This window comes from Python bivittatus, unplaced genomic scaffold, assembly GCF_059951505.1.
Source record: "Python bivittatus isolate LINGU-HERP-01145 unplaced genomic scaffold, Pbiv_v1 ctg000520_np1212, whole genome shotgun sequence".
NCBI classification, from domain to species: domain Eukaryota; kingdom Metazoa; phylum Chordata; class Lepidosauria; order Squamata; family Pythonidae; genus Python; species Python bivittatus.
Window position 1 is genome coordinate 2750361 of NW_028277080.1, and position 19852 is coordinate 2770212.

At 38.0% G+C, this 19852-nt stretch overlaps 2 protein-coding genes across 2 annotated transcripts in view; one reads left to right on the forward strand and one right to left on the reverse strand.

Annotated features, from left to right (window-relative positions):
• GTF2E1 (general transcription factor IIE subunit 1) overlaps window positions 1-5895 on the reverse strand; it is a 39620-nt gene extending 33725 nt beyond the window's left edge. Inside the window, exon 1 of the mRNA XM_088147513.1 lies at window positions 5478-5895. The gene's annotated coding sequence lies outside the window, so the exon portion shown is untranslated. The remainder of the gene's footprint in view (window positions 1-5477) is intronic.
• Window positions 1-19852, forward strand: part of HGD (homogentisate 1,2-dioxygenase) — a 27163-nt gene continuing 7311 nt past the window's right edge. The window contains exons 1-9 of the mRNA XM_007424167.3: window positions 1-754; window positions 3737-3808; window positions 5095-5183; window positions 7466-7571; window positions 9607-9666; window positions 12352-12443; window positions 14823-14857; window positions 16119-16198; window positions 17473-17572. Of these exons, the coding sequence (XP_007424229.1) occupies window positions 707-754; window positions 3737-3808; window positions 5095-5183; window positions 7466-7571; window positions 9607-9666; window positions 12352-12443; window positions 14823-14857; window positions 16119-16198; window positions 17473-17572 (682 nt within the window). The 5' untranslated portion in view covers window positions 1-706. The remainder of the gene's footprint in view (window positions 755-3736; window positions 3809-5094; window positions 5184-7465; window positions 7572-9606; window positions 9667-12351; window positions 12444-14822; window positions 14858-16118; window positions 16199-17472; window positions 17573-19852) is intronic.

Below are 19852 nucleotides of genomic sequence, written 5' to 3' on the forward strand. Positions count from 1 at the left end.
ATATATATTTTAAATGAGGCTAATATTAGCCATGATTGTTCCTTAACATTTGTTCTGATCTGCCAGTCAGTTTTTTTTGCCTCTGCTGAAGTTGTGGACAATCGTTTCAGGAACTCTTGCCTTACTCTGCCTCCCTGATTTCAGCCTCTCTAGCAGGCCTTTTACAAATAAAGATTTTAATGTCTTTCCAGTTCCCCTCTCCCCCCATAACTGCATTTTAATGCCTAGACAAATGCGCGTAACATGAAGGAAGAACATGGAAGGAGTTATGAAAGTTTATTTCATTTTCCTGTGGAGTGGGAATGAGTGGCAGTAAGGATCTGCAGTGCTCAGACATTCTTTGCCCCTTATTCTTGGTGGTAGTTTTGAAGGATTAGGAGTAGAAATGCTGTTTTTCTCTCATGTCAGTGTTCCATGCTGACATTCTCTGAAGTAAGATGACAAAAACAAGCCAGCTTTTTCCTCCCCCTTTTTTCCTGGTTGTTGATTTGCAAAGATCCCTCCATTGGCTCCAGAAGAGAAACCTGTTTTTCATTAAACCCAGGCTCAACTGAGTAAATAGTTTGAAATCTCTCTTGGACTTTCTCACTTGCAGAATAGATTGGTTGCTGCTAACTTTCTTAACTTTCTTCAGTTGCTGCTAAAAGAAAACCATTTTGGAAACCATTTTGGCAATTTATTTGACCAAACAAACTTAGTTTTTGCAATGGCCTCAGGAAAAACAAGAAAGATGGAAGAAATAAGTCTGCTGAAGGTAAGTTAGCCTTCGCACTGAAAATCTGCATCCTGTTGCTTTGACTAAAAGATTTCAGAATTTCCTAATCCCCATTCAGTAACATACTTCTAAATACAGTAGAGTTCTAGAATACTTTCATTCTTTCTGGGATGAACTGGGAAATCATATTTTTATCTGGAACTCTTGCTGCAGATGCAAATGCTTTCTGTGAGCAGGCAGAAATCAGCACCAGGTGTTTGCTTGAGCTTTGATTCCTGATGCCCACGAGGTCATTAGCTTGGACTGAGGAGATTTTGCGCTGTTCACTTAAAACCCTATGTATTTAAAACTTCAGTCATTCTTTGTAATTCCTTTTCAAATTCAGATTGTGGTGGGTCTAATTGGCGTAAACTTAGATTTTTAACATGTTTAAACTAGATCTGAAACTAGTAAATTTGGGGAAACAAGAATTACAGTACCCTTCCATTTTTAAAGGGGCCATTTTAAAATAATATGGAATGTGTTAGACACATGAGAAAAATATTTAAGAAGTATTACTCAGTGTCATACTTTTATGAGCTTCTTAACATTTAGAAGTAATCCAAAACAGCTTAGAATAATAATTTCCAAATGAATTGAACCAATCCATTTCATCAGGAGGATCTGATGCAATAAAACACAGAATTTGAATAAGAACCTCATTCCATTATCTGTTACAGCTATCTATCAGAAAACTTTGGAATGCTAACTTTCATCAGTTACAAAAAACTAGAATTAATTGGTTCACTAAGACATAAAATATATTCTGACCATTCCAGACAAAATCCATGTTTTAGAAAATTGTAGAAATGTTATTTCTCAACCAGCCTGTCAAGCAAACCAAATGTATTAATTGCACATAATTAATATATTTTGTCAGTGCAGCTGGGGGAGTTGATACTTTTCCTGCCACTGCCTTTTTCATTATTTCTGGAAGAGGGTTCTAGAACTGGTGATCCATCAGCCTAACCATGCTTAACCCATTTGACACTTCACTTGAAAAATCCTCACTTGAAGCCCCTCTCTGAAGCCTCTCCTTTTCTTTCTACCATTTTAATTGGTAAGAACCACAGAACACCTATTAAATGTTATTTCTTTCATTTTTCACTATTTCTGTGGAGTTAATTATAATTTTAGTGCTATAGAAGCACTAAACATGCCCGTGGTCTTCCATTGATGTTCATGAATCAAGACATTGTAGTTCTTTACTCAATGCCTTCTTATAATCTTGGATATCTAATTTATGTATTGGAAGAACTTTTTTTTAATAACTAATCATTATTGGGTTATTGGTACAGAACATATTAAATCCTTTAATACTATTGAGCACTGCTGGCCATATCTAGATATCAAATGGTATTTTAATTGAGGGCATTGCCAGTCGATACATTTTTGGCAGCTTTCTATATTATGAAAATGATCAACTAATGCTATTAATTGATCCAAGGTATGCATTTCACTTTCCACCCAGGTTCTCCAATGAAAGGGTTGCCTTACTGTTTTCAAGGTTCAATTTCCCATAATGTTCATTTGCAATAAACATAATGATCAAAGTGGAGCTAGCTAATGTGCTATTGCATGCTACACCTCTTTTGTAGGTAATATTAGGAGGGGAAAATCCATTCTAGACAAATTAATTGATCATATTCCAACTTACTAAAGCTCAAAAATGCAATCCCAAAATGTGGGAATGATAGGTCTTATGATAAAAGCTTAAATCTTAAAAATTAAAACCTCAACAGACAATTGAAACATTCTGATTGAAAAACAAGGGGAGAATTCCCCCCCGAAAACTTCAAAATAGTGCATTAAGTTCCCAAAATACATTTCAGGACTATAGATGCTATACTATATTTATACTATACCAAAGTATAAATTATGGCAAAACATTCATTTTTTAAAGTACTGATTTTGCTCTAAATATGGTACTCAGCTTAAGTGAGGTCTATCTACCCAAATCTGTTACTAATTTCCAGGAGCAGTTTGTTTAAATTTGAATCTGTAACTTAGATATCTTACATACAGCAAACAACCTCATTTAACAGACTCCAGTGTAGCAGACTTTAGATTAAATAGACAGGGTTATACTGCGCTGGGACTCTGGCAGTAGTAACAGCAGTGTTGGTGGAGAGGGAGGGAAGACTGGGAGGATCAGTAAGGGGTAGACAGGCCAAAAGAATATTCATCTAAATCCACAGTCATGTTTTTATTCATTTCTTTAAGATATTATGTTTTCAGGCTTTTGGTCAGTGGATGAAGGAGTAGATGGCACTGCCAACACTGCTGTGCCACAAGTTGGAAGCTACTTCTCAGTTTTAAATTTTCCTCTTCAAAGTATCTAGGTGGCCTGTAAGTTATTTCCCAGTTAACCTGAAGGTTAGCCAACCCTCTATCAGTTCTAATGAAGAGGCTATGCAACTCTGTAGATTAAATAAGGCAGAAGACAACAGGAATGAAGAAGCTAAACACGCATACCTCTTGACTACAATTATTCCATTATTAGCTTCTAGTATGGCTACACTTCTCTCTCATATGGCATTGAAAGTTTTGTAGAAATAGGATTCTTTCTTAAGATATAGGCAACAACCTGTACCTCTTTTAACTCTAGAGGTAGTTCAGTGATAGAAAAGCAGAGTCAGATTTACTAAACCATGAATATAATGTATGTGATTAAATTCCAGACCAACTCCAGATGTCCACTTGTCCTACAAACCATGTGACATCAGGGTAGGGCTTAAGAGAACGAGATTCCTCCATTAAACCCCACACCCAGTAAGAGGATAAGGGAAATAGTTATTTTCCATGTCCTCCAGCACAGATGAAATGACTCTGCAAGAGGAGTTGAGTTCAGAAATTCAGCTATACTCCAATTTGTAACCAAAGTTGACATGACCACCTAATGATAAGTCTGAAAGGGCAAACATTAAAATTTCAACAAGGTAGGAAATACTTCTTTGTATGAAGTATCCTTTTGTTTTGCAGTACATGTCAGGATTTGGTAATGAATTCAGCTCTGAAGATCCACGCTGCCCTGGAGCCTTACCAGAAGGACAGGTATTTAAAATACTGGGTATGATGGAAGACATGAGTGAGGAGGTCCAAGGTCATAGGGAGTTGGAGAGGAATCTCAAGCATCTCCTCAGCCCGCAGCCTGAGCTTGTGAAAACTAAGAGGATGGGACTGGCACCACCCTAAAAAATTCAGAGTGTTTAGTTGCTGTCATTGGGGGTTAGAGTTAGTCTGGCAAGATTCTGTCTAGTAGGTGTAAGCTAATAAAGTAACTGAACTGTTCCTGAATTGTCCCGCTGAGTTTCTTGGGCTGAACCTGACACTGGGAAGTGGATTTGACCCAAAGACCAGAGAGTTGTTCAGCCTAGCCTAGCAAGCTGCATGATGTCAGAAGGCAAGGTTTAAGAGATGTCACTCTATGACAAAAAAACACATAGTGGGATAAGCAAACAAAAGGGGGGGGGGACCCCCAAGTGCCAACATAAGTGGAAGAATGTATCTGTCTCCTTGACAATAGATTTTGTCTGAAACACATTGAGTCAATAAAAAAATGGGGTTGCCGCCTTTGTTTCCTGCAAAGTAATTCTGTAAGAGATACCTGGAACTGAGAATGGCAAAGAGATTTCTCCTTGCCTGTCATAGGGATGGAAAATGTCTGCTTTACCAGGGAGCTCATCAAACCTAGACAGCTTCAAACAAGGCTACCTCTCTTGTTTGAGAAGGTGAGACTTTTGGTCCACTTCTTTCTGCCTGAAGAAGATAGGAGAGGTTACTGTGATTTTGCCCACCAGGGGAAACTCCCTCAAACTATAACCTCTTGAGGTCATCTGCCTCCTCCTTGGGAGAACTGAACTCAGTCCTTAGTTCAGATTCGAATCTCTCCCTTCTTCCTGTAAAACAGAAACTGTTGAGGAGGCTACCCTTTTCATAACATATAGTTAGTTTCTGCAAGTCATTTTTCATCTCTAAGTACAAAGATATTTATTACTCTCTGAAAGCATGGTTGTCTAATAGCTATCTTAACTAATCTTTATGTTATTTAGAAGCAAAGCAAAATTGGGTTATGCTCAACTAGAGCCAGATTGGCTCATTGTCCTTGTTTGTAAAGCTCGGGACAGAAACTGTATTTTTCCAGTTGTGTCCTTGAATAGGTACCCAGGACCTGGATGTTCCGGAGTATCCTATAGAAGGAGATGCAAAGTGTTCTCAAGGAGTCTGTCAAAATATAAGGTCATCACGGTCAGCTGAATCCAAGAGGATTATCATTCTTTTATGTAATCTGCATATTAAAGAGAAAACTCCATTGTAATTCATTATTTCTATTCATTTAGAATAATCCTCAGGTCTGCCCATATGGTCTGTATGCTGAACAGCTCTCAGGGTCAGCATTCACCTGTTCACGATCTTCCAATAGGAGAAGGTATGTGTGAATTTAGGAGAAATAGTGTCATTATATTGGCCTCGGAATCCACTACAATATTCTTTAAAAGAGAAAGGCGCAAGGCCTCTGTATAGCTATATTAGTGGTAGCTTAGCCATCAGAACAAAATGTTGAACCATTAAGGTACTGGACTAGGAGCAGGGAGACCCAGGTTCTGGTTTTACGTTAGGCATGGAAGCTAATGGGGTGACCTTGGGCCAGTCACTCCCTCTCGTGCCAAATCAACATCAGCCTCTGCAACAAGCTGGATGAAAAAAACCCTTGTCACAATACCTTTAGATGGCTGGATTTAGAGTCTATTTTGTCCTTTTATATTCACCCAGGAAATTCTGATTCTCCAAGATGGGTGTCTGATAGTGTTCTTTAATCACCTACGTAGACATGAGACAGATTATTTATTACAATTAATAAATTATGGTGCATTACTCAAAACAAAATCACAGGATCCCAAACATTTCAAATTTGAAATATTTTGAGCTCAAAACACTCCATTTTAAGTTTGAAATAAATTGTTCCAACTTTTCTGTAACGGATGTTTTATTTTGAACTGGCAGTGGAGGTGTTTCAAGCTCAGAAGATTTCCAGAATGGCAAAAGGGAGCACTTGACTCTCAAAACGTTTCAAATTTAAATTGTTTTTTGACTATCCCTAGTAAATAAGCCTTTTGGAACAACACTTAAGTATTGCAATATATCCTTCTTCTGGTAGGGAGTAGCATCAAGTGTGTATATGGTAATATGCACCATATGGGTGCCAGCTTATGGCCCAGAACCCCCTTTTTGGACCCTCCAATGTTTTTATGATTCTAATAATTTTTTCTCACTATTTTGACACAAGGAAACTAGAAAAGCTCTAGCTTGATCTAAAATAGGCTTAACACCGTTCAAAAAACTGTCTTCCAAACAAACAAATGAAGTCTTGACCAAGGTAAATATACTATGTAGCTTCACCTACTTTGTAATATCACTCCATCAGCCACTCTGGCCACTGAATTGTTGCCACCCTCTTCAATATAGATTCTAATCAGCAAGGGGCAGTGGAAAGGCTTCTTAAAAAATTGCAAGCTCAAAACTGTCTTAGTATCACTTTCTGGCAAAATTGCAAAGCTGTTTTTCTGTAGAAAGAATGAATGTGCTCCAGTACATCAATTTCCTCCCTACATACAAATGTTCAACTAACAGGAGATGCGTGCAGTCCAGTACTGGAGAGGGAGACCGAACAACTGTGAAAGAACTGATTACATCAATGTTAACAGTATTTGTGATTTAGGAGTGTTACAGAGAAAATAATAAAAGACTTGAACATCTGGTTTAGATTACTCCAATTTGCATCACGTGAGGCAGCCTTTCAAAACCACCCAGAAAGTTCAGCTGGTCCAAAATGCAGCAGTCCACATGCTTATTGTCAGTCTCAATATTACCATATTGCAGCACTGTTGCTGAGCTTCATTGGTTACCAGTGTATTTCTGAGTGTCATTCAAGGTGCTGTGGTTGCTATCTCTAGACAGCAGAATGAATATTAAATGTACATGGATTATATTCATGCATTAGATCCTTCAGGCATAAGCCTGAAGAGACAGGAAAGAGTTCTTTTGATTTCATTTCTGTTAAATTTCCAAGTAAGATTTGGATTGATGGCATAGAGCTTAAACCAGAGAGTTACATAATTTTTAGAAACCAGAAGTGTCTGTAACTCTCAACTGTTCACAGTCTGAGTATTTGCACCAATCCAGAACAATTCCTACCAAGAAGCAGGCATGTGATGGTGGGGAAAAATAGGAGACGGAAGTGCTATGTAAGCGACCTTGAGCTCCTGAACAAAAGGGAAACTCTCTTTCCTTAAGTCCAATTTTCTAGGACTTTCCATTTACCCTTCACGTCAGGACCATAAAGATCTGCTCATTATGGCCATCATTATACATTAACTGCTCCCCCCCCCCACTGCCCTCTGGATATTGGTACCCTTGGGGGTACTATGCAAGTGCTGCTGAGTTCCCAGAGTTCATTGTAAAGCAAGGAGACAATATGGAGCTAAGGGGACTAAGGGTGATTCCAGTGGAAGGTAGATTTATATGCTTAAGGGGGTTTTCCTTCCACTGTTGCTCTAATGGGAGACCAGTAATTACCTGGAAGGTGTAGTGCATTTTCTAGATTTTATGGAGAAAGTTGTAGCTGATTTCAAAGATCAGCAAAGCACTGAATGTTACCAGTATTTGGATAGTCACATTTTCCTTTTTTCTCTGCATTTGTTTTCTCCCTAGCTGGCTGTATAGAATTCTGCCTTCTGTTTGCCATAAGCCCTTTCAGCCTATTGATCAGGGTCATCTGACACATAACTGGAATGAAACTGAACCTGAACCCAATCAGGTAATCATGTTTAATGCAGGGACCCAAGCAAAGAATGTTACTGTTGAAATAAAAACCTTTGGCTCTTTTCATAGCAAAGAAATATCCTGTTTCAGTAGAATGGCTCTAGAGTACTACTGTTGCCATTTACTTTTATAGCTTCCCAACAGGCTTAGCCAGAGCCAGCTTGGCCGCTGTTCTCATACTTCTTGGTGCTTTTCCACTTGAGTGCCATTTTCCTCATCTAGTTCAGTTTGGAATCCCCTCTGGTGTGTGGAGTTTTTTTAGAACTCTTCGTTTAGGTGCTGCATAAGCTAAAATCTCCCAGAACAAACCCTTTCACCTCTGTGACCTACTTTGAATGGATCTCATCAAAAGTTATCCCTATATTCAAAAGGTGGAGAATAAATGGACTGAGGAATTACTTACCAAACTGTTGGACATAGATATCTGGGAAAGTTCTTGAGAAGATAACAGAAATCAATCAGTAAACATCTTGCAAATAAATCAGCATGGAATTGGTTAGAGCAAGTCCTGAGAGTTTAAATTTATCTCATGGTTTGATCTGATAGCTTTCTTAGCAGATGCATTTTATTTTGATTTCAAGAAAGTGTTTGTTAAGATACCCTCATTACATTTGTCACCCAGAGTCCATTGGAGGTGGGTGGCCAATAAATTTATTTTATGATGATGATGATGGTTGATCACACAGCCAGATGTTTAGACTGGAATTGGGATTTTTATCCACTTATCGAGTCCTTCCCAAGAACCTGGGATAGGCAGATGTTGTTGTCTGATGGTGTTAAAGGTATCGTCGCAGGATATAAGCTGTTCCAAGTAAAGCTGCCTTTTGCAATTGACTGATAGTGATTTTGTCAATGCCGATGGTGTTCAAGTGGTGCTCCAGATGTTTTGAGATTGCACCTGAGGTGCCTATAACTATTGGTATTTCTTATCATCATCTTCTTCTTCTTCATCATAAAATTAAAGTGGTGGCTGATTGGTATGAAAATTAAGTCTGCTGGCTCAAATACTTAACACAGGTGTTTCAAAACTCATACTCAAAGAGTGCTCATTAGTGGTTCCTCAAACTGGAACTGGGGTATTAAGTGGAGCAATATAGAATGTTAGGGTTGGAAGGGACCTGGACAGGAATGTTTAGACCATCCCAGGGTTGGAAGGGCCCAGGACAGGAATGTTTAGACCATCCCAGACAAGTCACCATCTAACTTTTTTTTTAAAACCTCCAGTGATGGAGCACCCACAACTCCAGGAGGTAGCTGTACCACTGCTTAATCACTTTCACAATCAGAAAATCCCTGTATTTTGAGTTTGGATCTCTCTCTACAAAGCATCCACCTGTTGATTCTTGCCCTACCCTCAGACTCTATGGAGAATAAATCCACACCCTCTTCCCTGTAATAGCAATTATCAGAAAACTGCTATCATGTCTCCCCTTAGTCTTCTCTATGCTAAACACAATGTTCTTTATAGGATTTAGCCTCCAAACCCCTCACCATCTTTGTTGCTCTTCTTTGCACTCTTTCCAATTTCTCAGCATCTTTTTTGTACTGTGATGACCAAACTTGGACATTGTAATCCAGGTATGGTCTGACCTGTACAGCATAGTATGCATCAATCACCTCCCTTGATCTCAACCGTATATGGCTGTTGATGCAGCCCAAGATCGCATTCATTCTAGAAGGTTGAATATTGGATCTTGTACTCTTCGACATTCTTACTAATGATTTGGACAAAGAGGTGGAGGGAATGCTAATCTGATTTGCAAATGATACCAAATTGGGTGAAATAGCTAATACCCCAGAAGACAAATTTCAAATCAATCTTGATAGGTTAGAGAAATGGGCTAAAAATAACAGAATGGAATTTGTTGACTGTAAAAGCCAGCAGTGTGATATTGGGAGGGTGGGAGGGAGGGAGGGTGGGAGGAAGGAAATGCAATTTAGGTTGCATCAACAGAAGTATATTAATTAAGGTATAAATTCCTGAGATGGCATCAGTTATTTTAGAAATGATATTTGTCTCTTTCTTTTAGTTGAGATGGAAGCCATTTGAGATCCCTACAATCTCTCAAAGAAAGCTGGACTTTGTAACTGTAAGTAACCACATAGAAGCATTAAAGGCATTTTTCACTTAATCTTTCTGATATGAGAAAGAATTGTGTTTTCAACTGGAAGGGAAGGTCATGGTGGACTTACCTCCAATCTTAATTCTTGTATGCATACAAATTAACCTACAGGTAGTCCTCATTTAGCAACAGCTTTGTTTAGTGACCATTCACAGTTACGACAGTGATGAAAAAGTAACTTTATGACCAATCCTTGCATTTACGATCTTTGCAGGTCTGTAAAGCAAAGGAAAGCTAAAGTAAGATCATAAGCACAGTTGCAGTTTCACTTAGTGACTGCTTCACTTAATGACTGAGTTGTGGGTCCCAATTGTGGTTGCTTAAACGAGGACTACCTGTATAGATCTGATATATCAATATTCTCTTTGAAAGAACTGGAGAAGCAGTGATAAAATGGTGGGGGTGCACGGAGAGATTCAATAATTCAAGTTTTTTCTAAGGAAAAGGTACTGAATCAATTCTATACAATGGAAGTCCACACACATATAACCAACTGGAAAAATTATTATTTGAAACACCAGGTTTTTGTGAAGAAATGTTAATTTATCATTCCCCCTATTTTATTTCACTCCCTGCTTCCCTTGTTTTTTGCTTCTGGAAATTTTGCAACAGACTTGTGTTTTTGTTTCTCAGGGAAAAAAACTCTACCTTCCTAGTGTTCCACCACTTCTGATAACATGTAGTTTTATTTTTTAATTATGTAGACTTTTAGATTCACTCTACATGTTGACATTGCCTCTGTGTTCAAACATAATCAGTTATTTTTTATCAGTAATCACCATGATTACTTATGAACAAATATAATGTGTTAAAGAAATCCAGACTAAATCTTGTAGAGGAACATAAATTCCTGTCAACTGATAGACTTAAATAAAATTAGGCTCCAAATTTCTTAAAGTTGCAATAATATGAAATCATTTTGGGCCTTTTGCTATAGTCCAATAAACTTTTGCCATACCCCAATAACCATGGGACAAACATCCTAGTAGCCTCTTTTTTCTACCATGCCCACATCTACCATTGCCATCATCTAATCTCTATCCCATCAGTGAGAAACTTTAGTTGTCCTTAGCTATTCCAGTTTTAAAGTTGTATTCTTCCATTTAAGGCAGTAGCACTCTTGACAGTTTCAAAGTGTATAAAATATGAAGTGCTTTGCTCACTATTTGATGGCAGTGCAGTAAGATGACCTGTGGGGGTTTGAAACAACCTGGCCCTTATTGGTCAGACTGGCACAAGCATGCCCCCTCCTTTTAAGTCCAGGGCACTCTCATTTGCTGAGCGTTTTTTTTAGCCCTACTTGATGGTAAGAGGTGGATAGAGCAGCTGATGTCACTGTACAGTACTGGTAATTCCCAGCAGCCCCCCACACAGATGGAGCAGAATGGGTTGGACCTGAGCTTGAAATTTCACAGAGCCAGATCTCTTGCTTTCAGATGCAGATCTTCTAGCCATCAATCAGTGGTGACTGGTTAAAGGCACACTAACAAGTGCAAAATAAGCTGGGGGCTTTTGGAAATGTGTGGCTTAAAAAGTGCATTTTTAAAATTGCACTCCTCTGTGACTCTGCTATTTCTCCTTAGCTGAGTAACCAAGATTTAACTCATCTTGGGCAGCTAGGACTACCAGATATGGGCTGCAATAATGGAGGCGAAAGGCAGAAAAGAGATTTTAGAGGGAATTGGGAATGGCCTTGAAGGAGAAGAAGAAGAGTCACTACTAAGAGATCAGTGAGACAAGTGCAGTTCAAGTCCATTCTAAGAAATTAATTTGAGAACACATCTCAGACAGGCCCCTCCCTAATTCACACAAAGATAAAGTGAGGGAGGAGGGAAGTACATTCAGACTTGCAAGATTCTATTGCTATAGCTGTTCTAATAAAAGTAGTTTTAGACCTATATGGCATTCATTTCTTAGTCTGGTCTACCCTATAGGGCTGTTCAAAATACAGAAAACTGGTCCTCTTTGTTGCTATTTTGATTTCTGCAGCCCAGATTGGGTGGCCCAAGGTGGGATGGGGTGGTTGCATCTCTGAAAGCAAGCATTTTGCCTCAACTGGGATACAGATGATTTTGTACCACTGTAAAATGACAACTTTTACAGACTTCCAATGTTTTCCCTTACCATAATGGCAGGTAATTCCTATGAATATACCTCCATTGAAAGTAATAAATAAACTGTTATTTTAATATTTAAAGCTCTCCTTGATCATTAACTTTGTTAATATCCCTCACATCAATTTCAACCTTTGTCTTTTCAATAATATGACTGTTTTGCTGACTCACTTCTGCTGTTTTTTCCAAGGTCAGGTCACAGTCTTCCAATAGATGTCTATGTAAACTAGAACTCAGGATGGCAGTTGGACTTTGTGTTAAAGAATTTCTCAATCCTCTGAAACAGCAAGCTAAAACCTTGGCCCTTAAATCCATGGGAAACAACATTCCAGAAGTGTCCATATCCTGTAGTTTTAGGAAGGCAGTACCAGTGCCCCATAATTAAACCTCTCCTTAGCAGACAGTTCATTAAACAAACAGAACTTAATACAAAGTTCTGAATTTCTGTTTGTGCCACGTATTATGATGGTAACCAAAGGAAATCAGAGGGATTCTAATTATTATGCCTGCATTTTCTTATAACTAATTTCATTCATAGGGACTATACACTTTGTGTGGTGCTGGTGAGCCAAAGTCACGGAATGGGCTTGCAATCCACATCTTCATCTGTAACACCTCCATGATTAATAGGTATGTGACTTGTGTATGCAGTCAAGGTATCTCATGGGTTCTACCTAAACTTCTAACTCCAGAAGTGTGGATATATGGAGATGGGACAGATGCTTTGACTATTCATTGAGTTTTGACTGCTATCAAGGAACTTTTCCTTCCTTTCCTTCTTCTTCATCCCCTCATCTATATATTATACATAATTAAAAGGTTTATGTCACAAGATGGGGCAGGTGAGTCCTAGCTTAATTCTTTATCAAATGTTGCAAATTTCATTAAAACTTTGGTGAACCTTGATTCAGGCCTTCTTATCTGATTAGAAGAGGGCCCTGAATTTAAGTTGACCCCATCTCCCAAAAGAAAAGGTTAGCAGATCTCAGTTCTGAGCTGGTTAAATTATTTGGGGAAATCAACTACTCTTCTTTTCAAATAAATATAGTAAGTTATCTTAGAAAAGTATAGTGCCAATGGGCAGAGGAAAAATGTACAGAAGTATTATTCTCTCAGTGGGTCAGACACAAGACATAGCAACCCATTTGGCAAGAGAATTTTTAGAAATGTATGCATCACTAGAACAGATAATTGACCTTGGATATTGGAGTTCCACTTTTTAACAATAAAGCATATTCTCTAGCAATAAGAACCAGGAAATTGATGACTGGTCTACTGAGGATCAATATTTTACCTGGGATGGGGGATTCTCAATCTACCAAACCTCTTTACAAGGCCTGCTTGTTGACTGATTGATGGATACAGTTCTTCCTTTTAACCTTTTCTGGTGGGAAGTAATTGATATGCTGTAAAAACTAATTCAGAAATCCAGGGTTGGCAGTTATATGTGAACCCCCAAACAACATGTAGCAGAAAAGCAAAAGGCTATTTTCAATAAAACCATAAATGGACAAGTAATTTGGCACACAGCTCCCCAGGTGGTAGCAAAATACTCTTCCATTGATTTTTATGACACCCAGCTGACTTGGGAGGAAAACAAGTCTTGTCAAAGGCTGAAATATGTTTAACAATTTAAAAAATGGTGACTCTCAAGGGTCTTGCTTGACTCTTGCTTGCTTGACTCATCAGAACTCACTCAGAAAGGTAACCATATTTCTCCACTTTATTTAAATTAAGCCAAACATTCTAGTCTCCCACAGGGGTTTTCTTCCCAAGACCATGTGGCAGGAAAGACTGGGATGGGGGAGACAATTTCCTCCTCCAGGTGAAATCTGCACACATACACACCCTCCCAGGTGTGGGTTCACCCAGTGCAGTTCCTAGTCAAGAAGGAAGCTCAGATTTTAGCTTGACTTGTTCCATGGTAGATGAACAAGACTTAATAATAGAAACCTCTGAAAATAATAGATTTAAGTTCTAGCACCATAATATACTATGATTGTAATGTCTAGCAGTTCACCACAAAGTTCTTATGAGGTGGTTAGAGGAATAGGTAATGGGAAAGGGAATTCAATATTTTTACTGCCTACCTGATTTACACAGCAGAGTTTCAGATCTAGCATAACAGGGGAAGGAGTAAAAGCACCTCTACTTCCATAGCAAAAGACATGGTAAAGGTGAAAAAATCAGTCACTGGGAGGTATTTAGAATAAAATAGGGCACAGCCAAGCTTTTTGATTCTCATGTTTCTATCCAAACATAAAGCAAACCCCTGCTGATTTCATTACAGTACTAGTAGCACTTGAGCATTAGATATACTAAACAATTTAAATAACTGTTAACCATCCTGAATGCCCTATGGGCAGAAGAGTGGAATATAAATCATAAACATAACTAAAAGAAAATAAAGCTGTATTGGGTTGCTTGAATGTTCCTCACACAAAAAATAATCTCTGTACACATAAAACTAGCAAGGCCATTATTAACCTGAGCTCCATAATATGCTCCTTTTCTATAAATGTAGTCTTTTTTGCCTGGGGGATCATTACTGCTTGGTGAAATTGTACAAGAATGATGAAGGACATGATATACAGCTATCAGAAGCACTACAACCTGGCAACTGTTGAAATGTAAATTTAAATAAAATAATTCATGGAAAATGCATAGCATAGCAATAGTACTGTGCATGCTTTGAGAATGATTTGAAAGAGGTGCTTTGGAAATGACTTATTTAAAGCAGCCTTCTCTCTTAATTATGCTGACTATACAGAACTAGAACTTCACATGCTTTTTTGCAGGTATGCATAGTTTGCCCTTCTTATTCTAAGTGCAAGAAATTGACTTCCACTTTTAATATTGTGGAATTTCTGTAAGAAATTTACTTGAAATTTAAGTTTCATTGAAATCAGTTGGAACTTCCTTCAAATTACAAATTTAGAACCCAAAGTTCATGATATATTCCCCAAAATTGTGTGAGCTCAGCAATCACTTGTTCTTTTTTCAAAATAGATGTTTTTGCAATTCAGATGGAGACTTTCTGATTGGTGAGTTGCCAACTATTATACTGATAGTTTGTAAACTGTTATTTCTTTTACGATCTGGAATGTTAATTGGGCTAATGAAAGAATGTGAAGAATGCTTATTACAAAATCAGATTACATACTAATCCTTCCAATATTTTTGCCTTATTATAATTCAGGAGAGGGCACAATCCACGACATCTAGATTGGCAAGAAAATAAGAGGAATTAGAAAACTGTCCTATTCCACAGCAATGTTTGAAAAAGTTTATTAGCAGCTATGCAACCAGAGATGACAAAAGGGAAAAGTCAGTCTGACTTGAAGAAAAAAAATCCAAATATCAAATAGTATTTTAAATAGTAGGGTTATGGGACAAAAAAACAAAATTTATGAGGCATCAGAAAATAGTTTCTTGATACTCCAAGTCCAGCTTCTCTCCCATCATATTGCCACTTACCATAGTGTCTTTTTTGTCTCTCCAAGTCAGTCTTGATTCCCGGCAATTGCCTGGAGAAGTCTCTGCAGTTTTCTTCGCAAGATTTCAGAAGTGGTTTGCCCTTGCCTACTTCCTAGGGCTGAAAGAGACTGATTGGCCCAAGGCACCTAGATGGCTTTGCGCCTGAGGTGGGACTGGAACTCATGGTCTCCCAGTTTCTAGCCTGGGGTCTTAATTGCTACTCCAAACTGGCTCTCACCATAATAATTAATGCCTCCCAAATTATTTCTGACTAAAATTAGATCTTGGTTCATCTGAACCTGTGAAAATGTTAATCCATTTTTCATCTCAGCATGTTTACTTTTACAAAAGATTTTAATTCACTGAGCTAATCCAAAATATTTCAACTGGTTCATTTTAAACAAAATCCAAAATCCATAATCAGGTTGCATCCTAGTTGTGAATGCCCACATTTTATTTTGAATTTGTTTATAATATCCATTGTCCTGGAAGTTTATCCCATGCTTCTAAACAATCGTAATTCCTGGTCATTCTGCTTCCACATCTTTAATGCCACAGCCTTTGCCTTCCATATGATCTGAACCTGTTGGTTGCTTAACAGACGCAACACTCAGGCATAGCTAAAGGAGTTTGGGACGAAACACAGTATCAGTGACAATATTAAAACATAGAAGCTTGTAGATTTCAATATCTTCTAGATTTGTTTTTTAAATTTGACAAGATTAATTTAAAAAGCAAGATATCTTTTTTTTTTTTTTTTTAAAGTATCACAACATTATCTGGGGTAAACAACATATATAAATCTGCGCTTGCATTTTCTTTGTCCAGCACCACAGCAAGGCAAACTGCTCATCGCTACAGAGTTTGGCAAGCTGCTAGTGGAGCCCAATGAGATCTGTGTCATTCAGGTAGGCACTGGAGCAATATTTTCCTGTTTTCCACTCTTTACCGCATTTGACTCCTGAGTGAAATGGGCAGATGAACATGCTTGAATTAATTCCATGGCTACTTTTTTAAAAAAATGCCTACTTTTCATGCTTTCTTTAAAAAGATGTGATTGTGTACCCATGGGTAACTTTTCAACATTTTCAATAATGTGAATAGATCTCCTTCAGATTGTTTATGTGTGAGATTAATACTGCATCATTTTAGAAAAATATTCCATGTATCAGTCAAGACTGTTTCTTTTATCGCCACTCCAACTAAGCAGAACATAGACTCAAATACTTCCTTGCTTGCTCCTAATGCTTATATACATTATATACATTATATACAGCTGAATCTAGGTCTATGTTTGGGCAATATGCCCGCCCGGTTCTAGGAGAACCTCTTTCTACTGCAGCCTTCACATTGTTCCTACTTCAGGCTGCTTCCAGCTATATGCAGTTGGCTCACAAACTAGCACATTTCTCAAATTAAGATGAATAATTTGGGTATATACAATAGAACTACAACATTTTCAGGGGGGCACTGAGCTAAATCTTCAGAAATTAACATCTCAAAGGGATTTTATTAGGAGAAAAATAAATGTGAATAATGAAATTGGAAGGCTTCTGAAAAGGAAAGTGCATTTTCAGTAGCTACCATCAGATTTTGGAACTCTCTCCTGGCAGAGCTGGTGCCTTCATTCCTCTGGGGTTTTAGGAAAATGGGGAAGATTTGCCTGTTCCAACTTGCCCTCGAGGACAATATAAGTGATGCTTGTATCATGTAGTTTTTATTCTTTTTTTATTTTGTCATTGTTATATGTTCTTGGGGTTTGGGAGTTATTATTTTATGTTGACATTGTTAGCCTCCAGGAATGGATAGCATAGAAGCAAAATAAATAAATAGCTACATTTTTGTAATATCAACAGAAATTCAGATGCTAATTTGTAAGATACCTCCATCACTTTACTTTACTAATAAAGATACCTCCATCACTTGATACAGTAATTCAACTTTAGACAGAGATAGCTTTATCTCAAGGCTACCTTTAATAAAACTTTTCTGCTACTTTAAGAAAGAAAACCATAATATGATTGCTCAACATGATTTAGCTACTCAGTCATGATTAGGCAAACTGCATTATTTTCAGGAAGACCTTAAGTGGGAATTTGATACATTCTCTGACAGTGTACTCTTGTTTGGTACAATAATAATCCATACTAATGTTTACATTTGTACTTTGTCTCTTCCTTAGAAAGGGATGCGTTTTAGTGTGGAAGTATTTGGAGAAACTCGAGGCTATATTCTGGAAATATATGGTGTACATTTTGAATTGCCTGACCTAGGACCTATTGGTAAATATACTTAATACTATTTCTGCTTCCAAAAATAATTATATAACTTTTCTTATTAGGACTGTCTAATAATATACATTTGTTTAACACTCCTGGCATGCATTTATGTTTTTATGTATGAGATACATGGAACTGGGTGACAAATGATTCATGACAGCAACAACAAAAAAGTGTAATGTTCTATCCCAAGGTATGGAGGGTATTAAACCTAATACAAACAAATGGATGAGCTTCTCTGTCCTTTATATTGCTAATAAAGCCAGTGAGAAATCATCCACTAGTCATGACAATAGCTGTAATACTTTGAATGTTTGCTGGGAATTCTGGGAGTAGCCATTTAAATAGCCTTCGAAGTTGGGGAAGACAGCTATAAATGATCATATTATGCACTGAATCAGAACATGAACTTTTGCAGTTCTTTCAGCTTCTCCTGAGTGTGCCAACATTGCTGCAGTTTCTCAGAATTTATTTTCCAGTTTTTTCCAGTTGAGTTCTCTTGACTGCAACCAACCAAACCCTCCCTCAATATTATTTTTCCACATATCTGAAGAGAGAGGGAGATAAAAGATTGAAACAATCAATCTTTATTATGATCATATGACCAGAAGTCAATTACTGTACAGTTAAGAGATACAGGTAGTCCTCATAGCAACCGCTCATTCAGTGACCGTTTGAAGTTACAACAGCGCTGAACAAGGAGACTTACAGTTGATCCTCAAAGTTGCAGCTGTCGCAGTGTCCCATGGTCACGTGATCACCATTTGCAACCTTCACTGCTGGCTTCCAACAAGCAAAGTCAATGGGGAAGTTGGCAGGAAGTCACAAGTTGAGGTCACGTGACATCATGCTTAATGTCCACACGTGATTCACTTAACAATCACAACTAGAACTGCCGGAACTGCTGTCATAAATCAGCAGTCACAGATTTTTTGCTTTACAACTGCATTGCTTAGTGACGGAGTTCCCAGTCCCAATTATGTTTGTTAATTGATGACTATCTGTACTTCTGTTCCATACACACACACACACACACATATATATCTTTAAGTATAAAAAGGTGAAATTATAAATATATTTTCAATTTATACAATTCTTCAATCAGAAGGAAAGATGGATAATGGAAGCATAAAACTGACCAACTGGAGAGGATCTATCTGGATCCCAGTCAGATAAAAGAAACAGGAAATAGAAGTTGGGTTCTCTACCAGGGAACTTCTTCAGGATATGATAGATAAAAGTCATCCAGGATCCCATGTAGAGTGAGCAAAAAAGGAGCATATGGCTGAATTATTGCCACAGGAGACATATCCTTGGTGTGTGTGTGTGGGGGGGTATTTTTGATTTAAAAAAAAGGCAGAAGGCAAAGCTTCCCATTTGGCCAAAATAAACACCAACAAACGTTCAGAACTGTGATGAAGAGAAGCTGGCATATACACTTTTGGAAAAATCCCATGAGTTGTAAAACTGGAAATTAGACTTAATTTGAAGATCAGCATTCCAGATGCTGCTTAAGAACGCTTATGACATTTTCAGAGCTTAGTGGGCAAAGGGTCTCCAAAGAGATCTTAGGGAATGGAGCTTGCCAATAGCATTTTTTCTTTTTTTGCCAGCTTGAGTTAAAGTGGTCTCTGAGAACCAGTAGGGCCAACTCACTAGGAAGAAAATTAACTTTAGCCAGAGGTTAAAGAGAGCTCTAGCATGGAGATCAAGCCTGTCTCTAAACATAAAGCAGCATTCTTAATACATCTTGGAATTGCAATAACTGTACAGTAATAAAACTTGGGACTGAACAACTTTGAGGATGTCAAGCTTTATAAACTAGTCTTGGGCACCATAGAGAAGCTGAAAAATGACCTTGACTACAAAGACCTTGCAAACTGTGGGGATAAAGAGTGCTCCCTTCAAGTGACAGAACCTCAGGATAACTGAAGAGCTACACTAAACACACTAGCGAGAAAGGTGTTCTCCCCAGGACAGTGAGGTGTGGAACAGCACTCCAAGGTATTTATAAGTGTGAACCTGCTTGATAGAAATCCCATTAATTTCCCTATTATGGGGTTTATGGTAGTTTCGTGGAAATATTAAAACTTGAGTTTTCTAGTGGTTTGTTGTAGGTTTTCTTCTGGGCAAAAAGAATCCAATGCTCTCAGGGCCCTTCTTATTCCCACCTGAGAGACAGACATGATTACATCATTGTCTGCATATACAACTGCTGGAATCATTTGATCAATACGGGGGGTGATGAGTGGAAACCAGAAGAACCTGGATTGCTGAATTAAT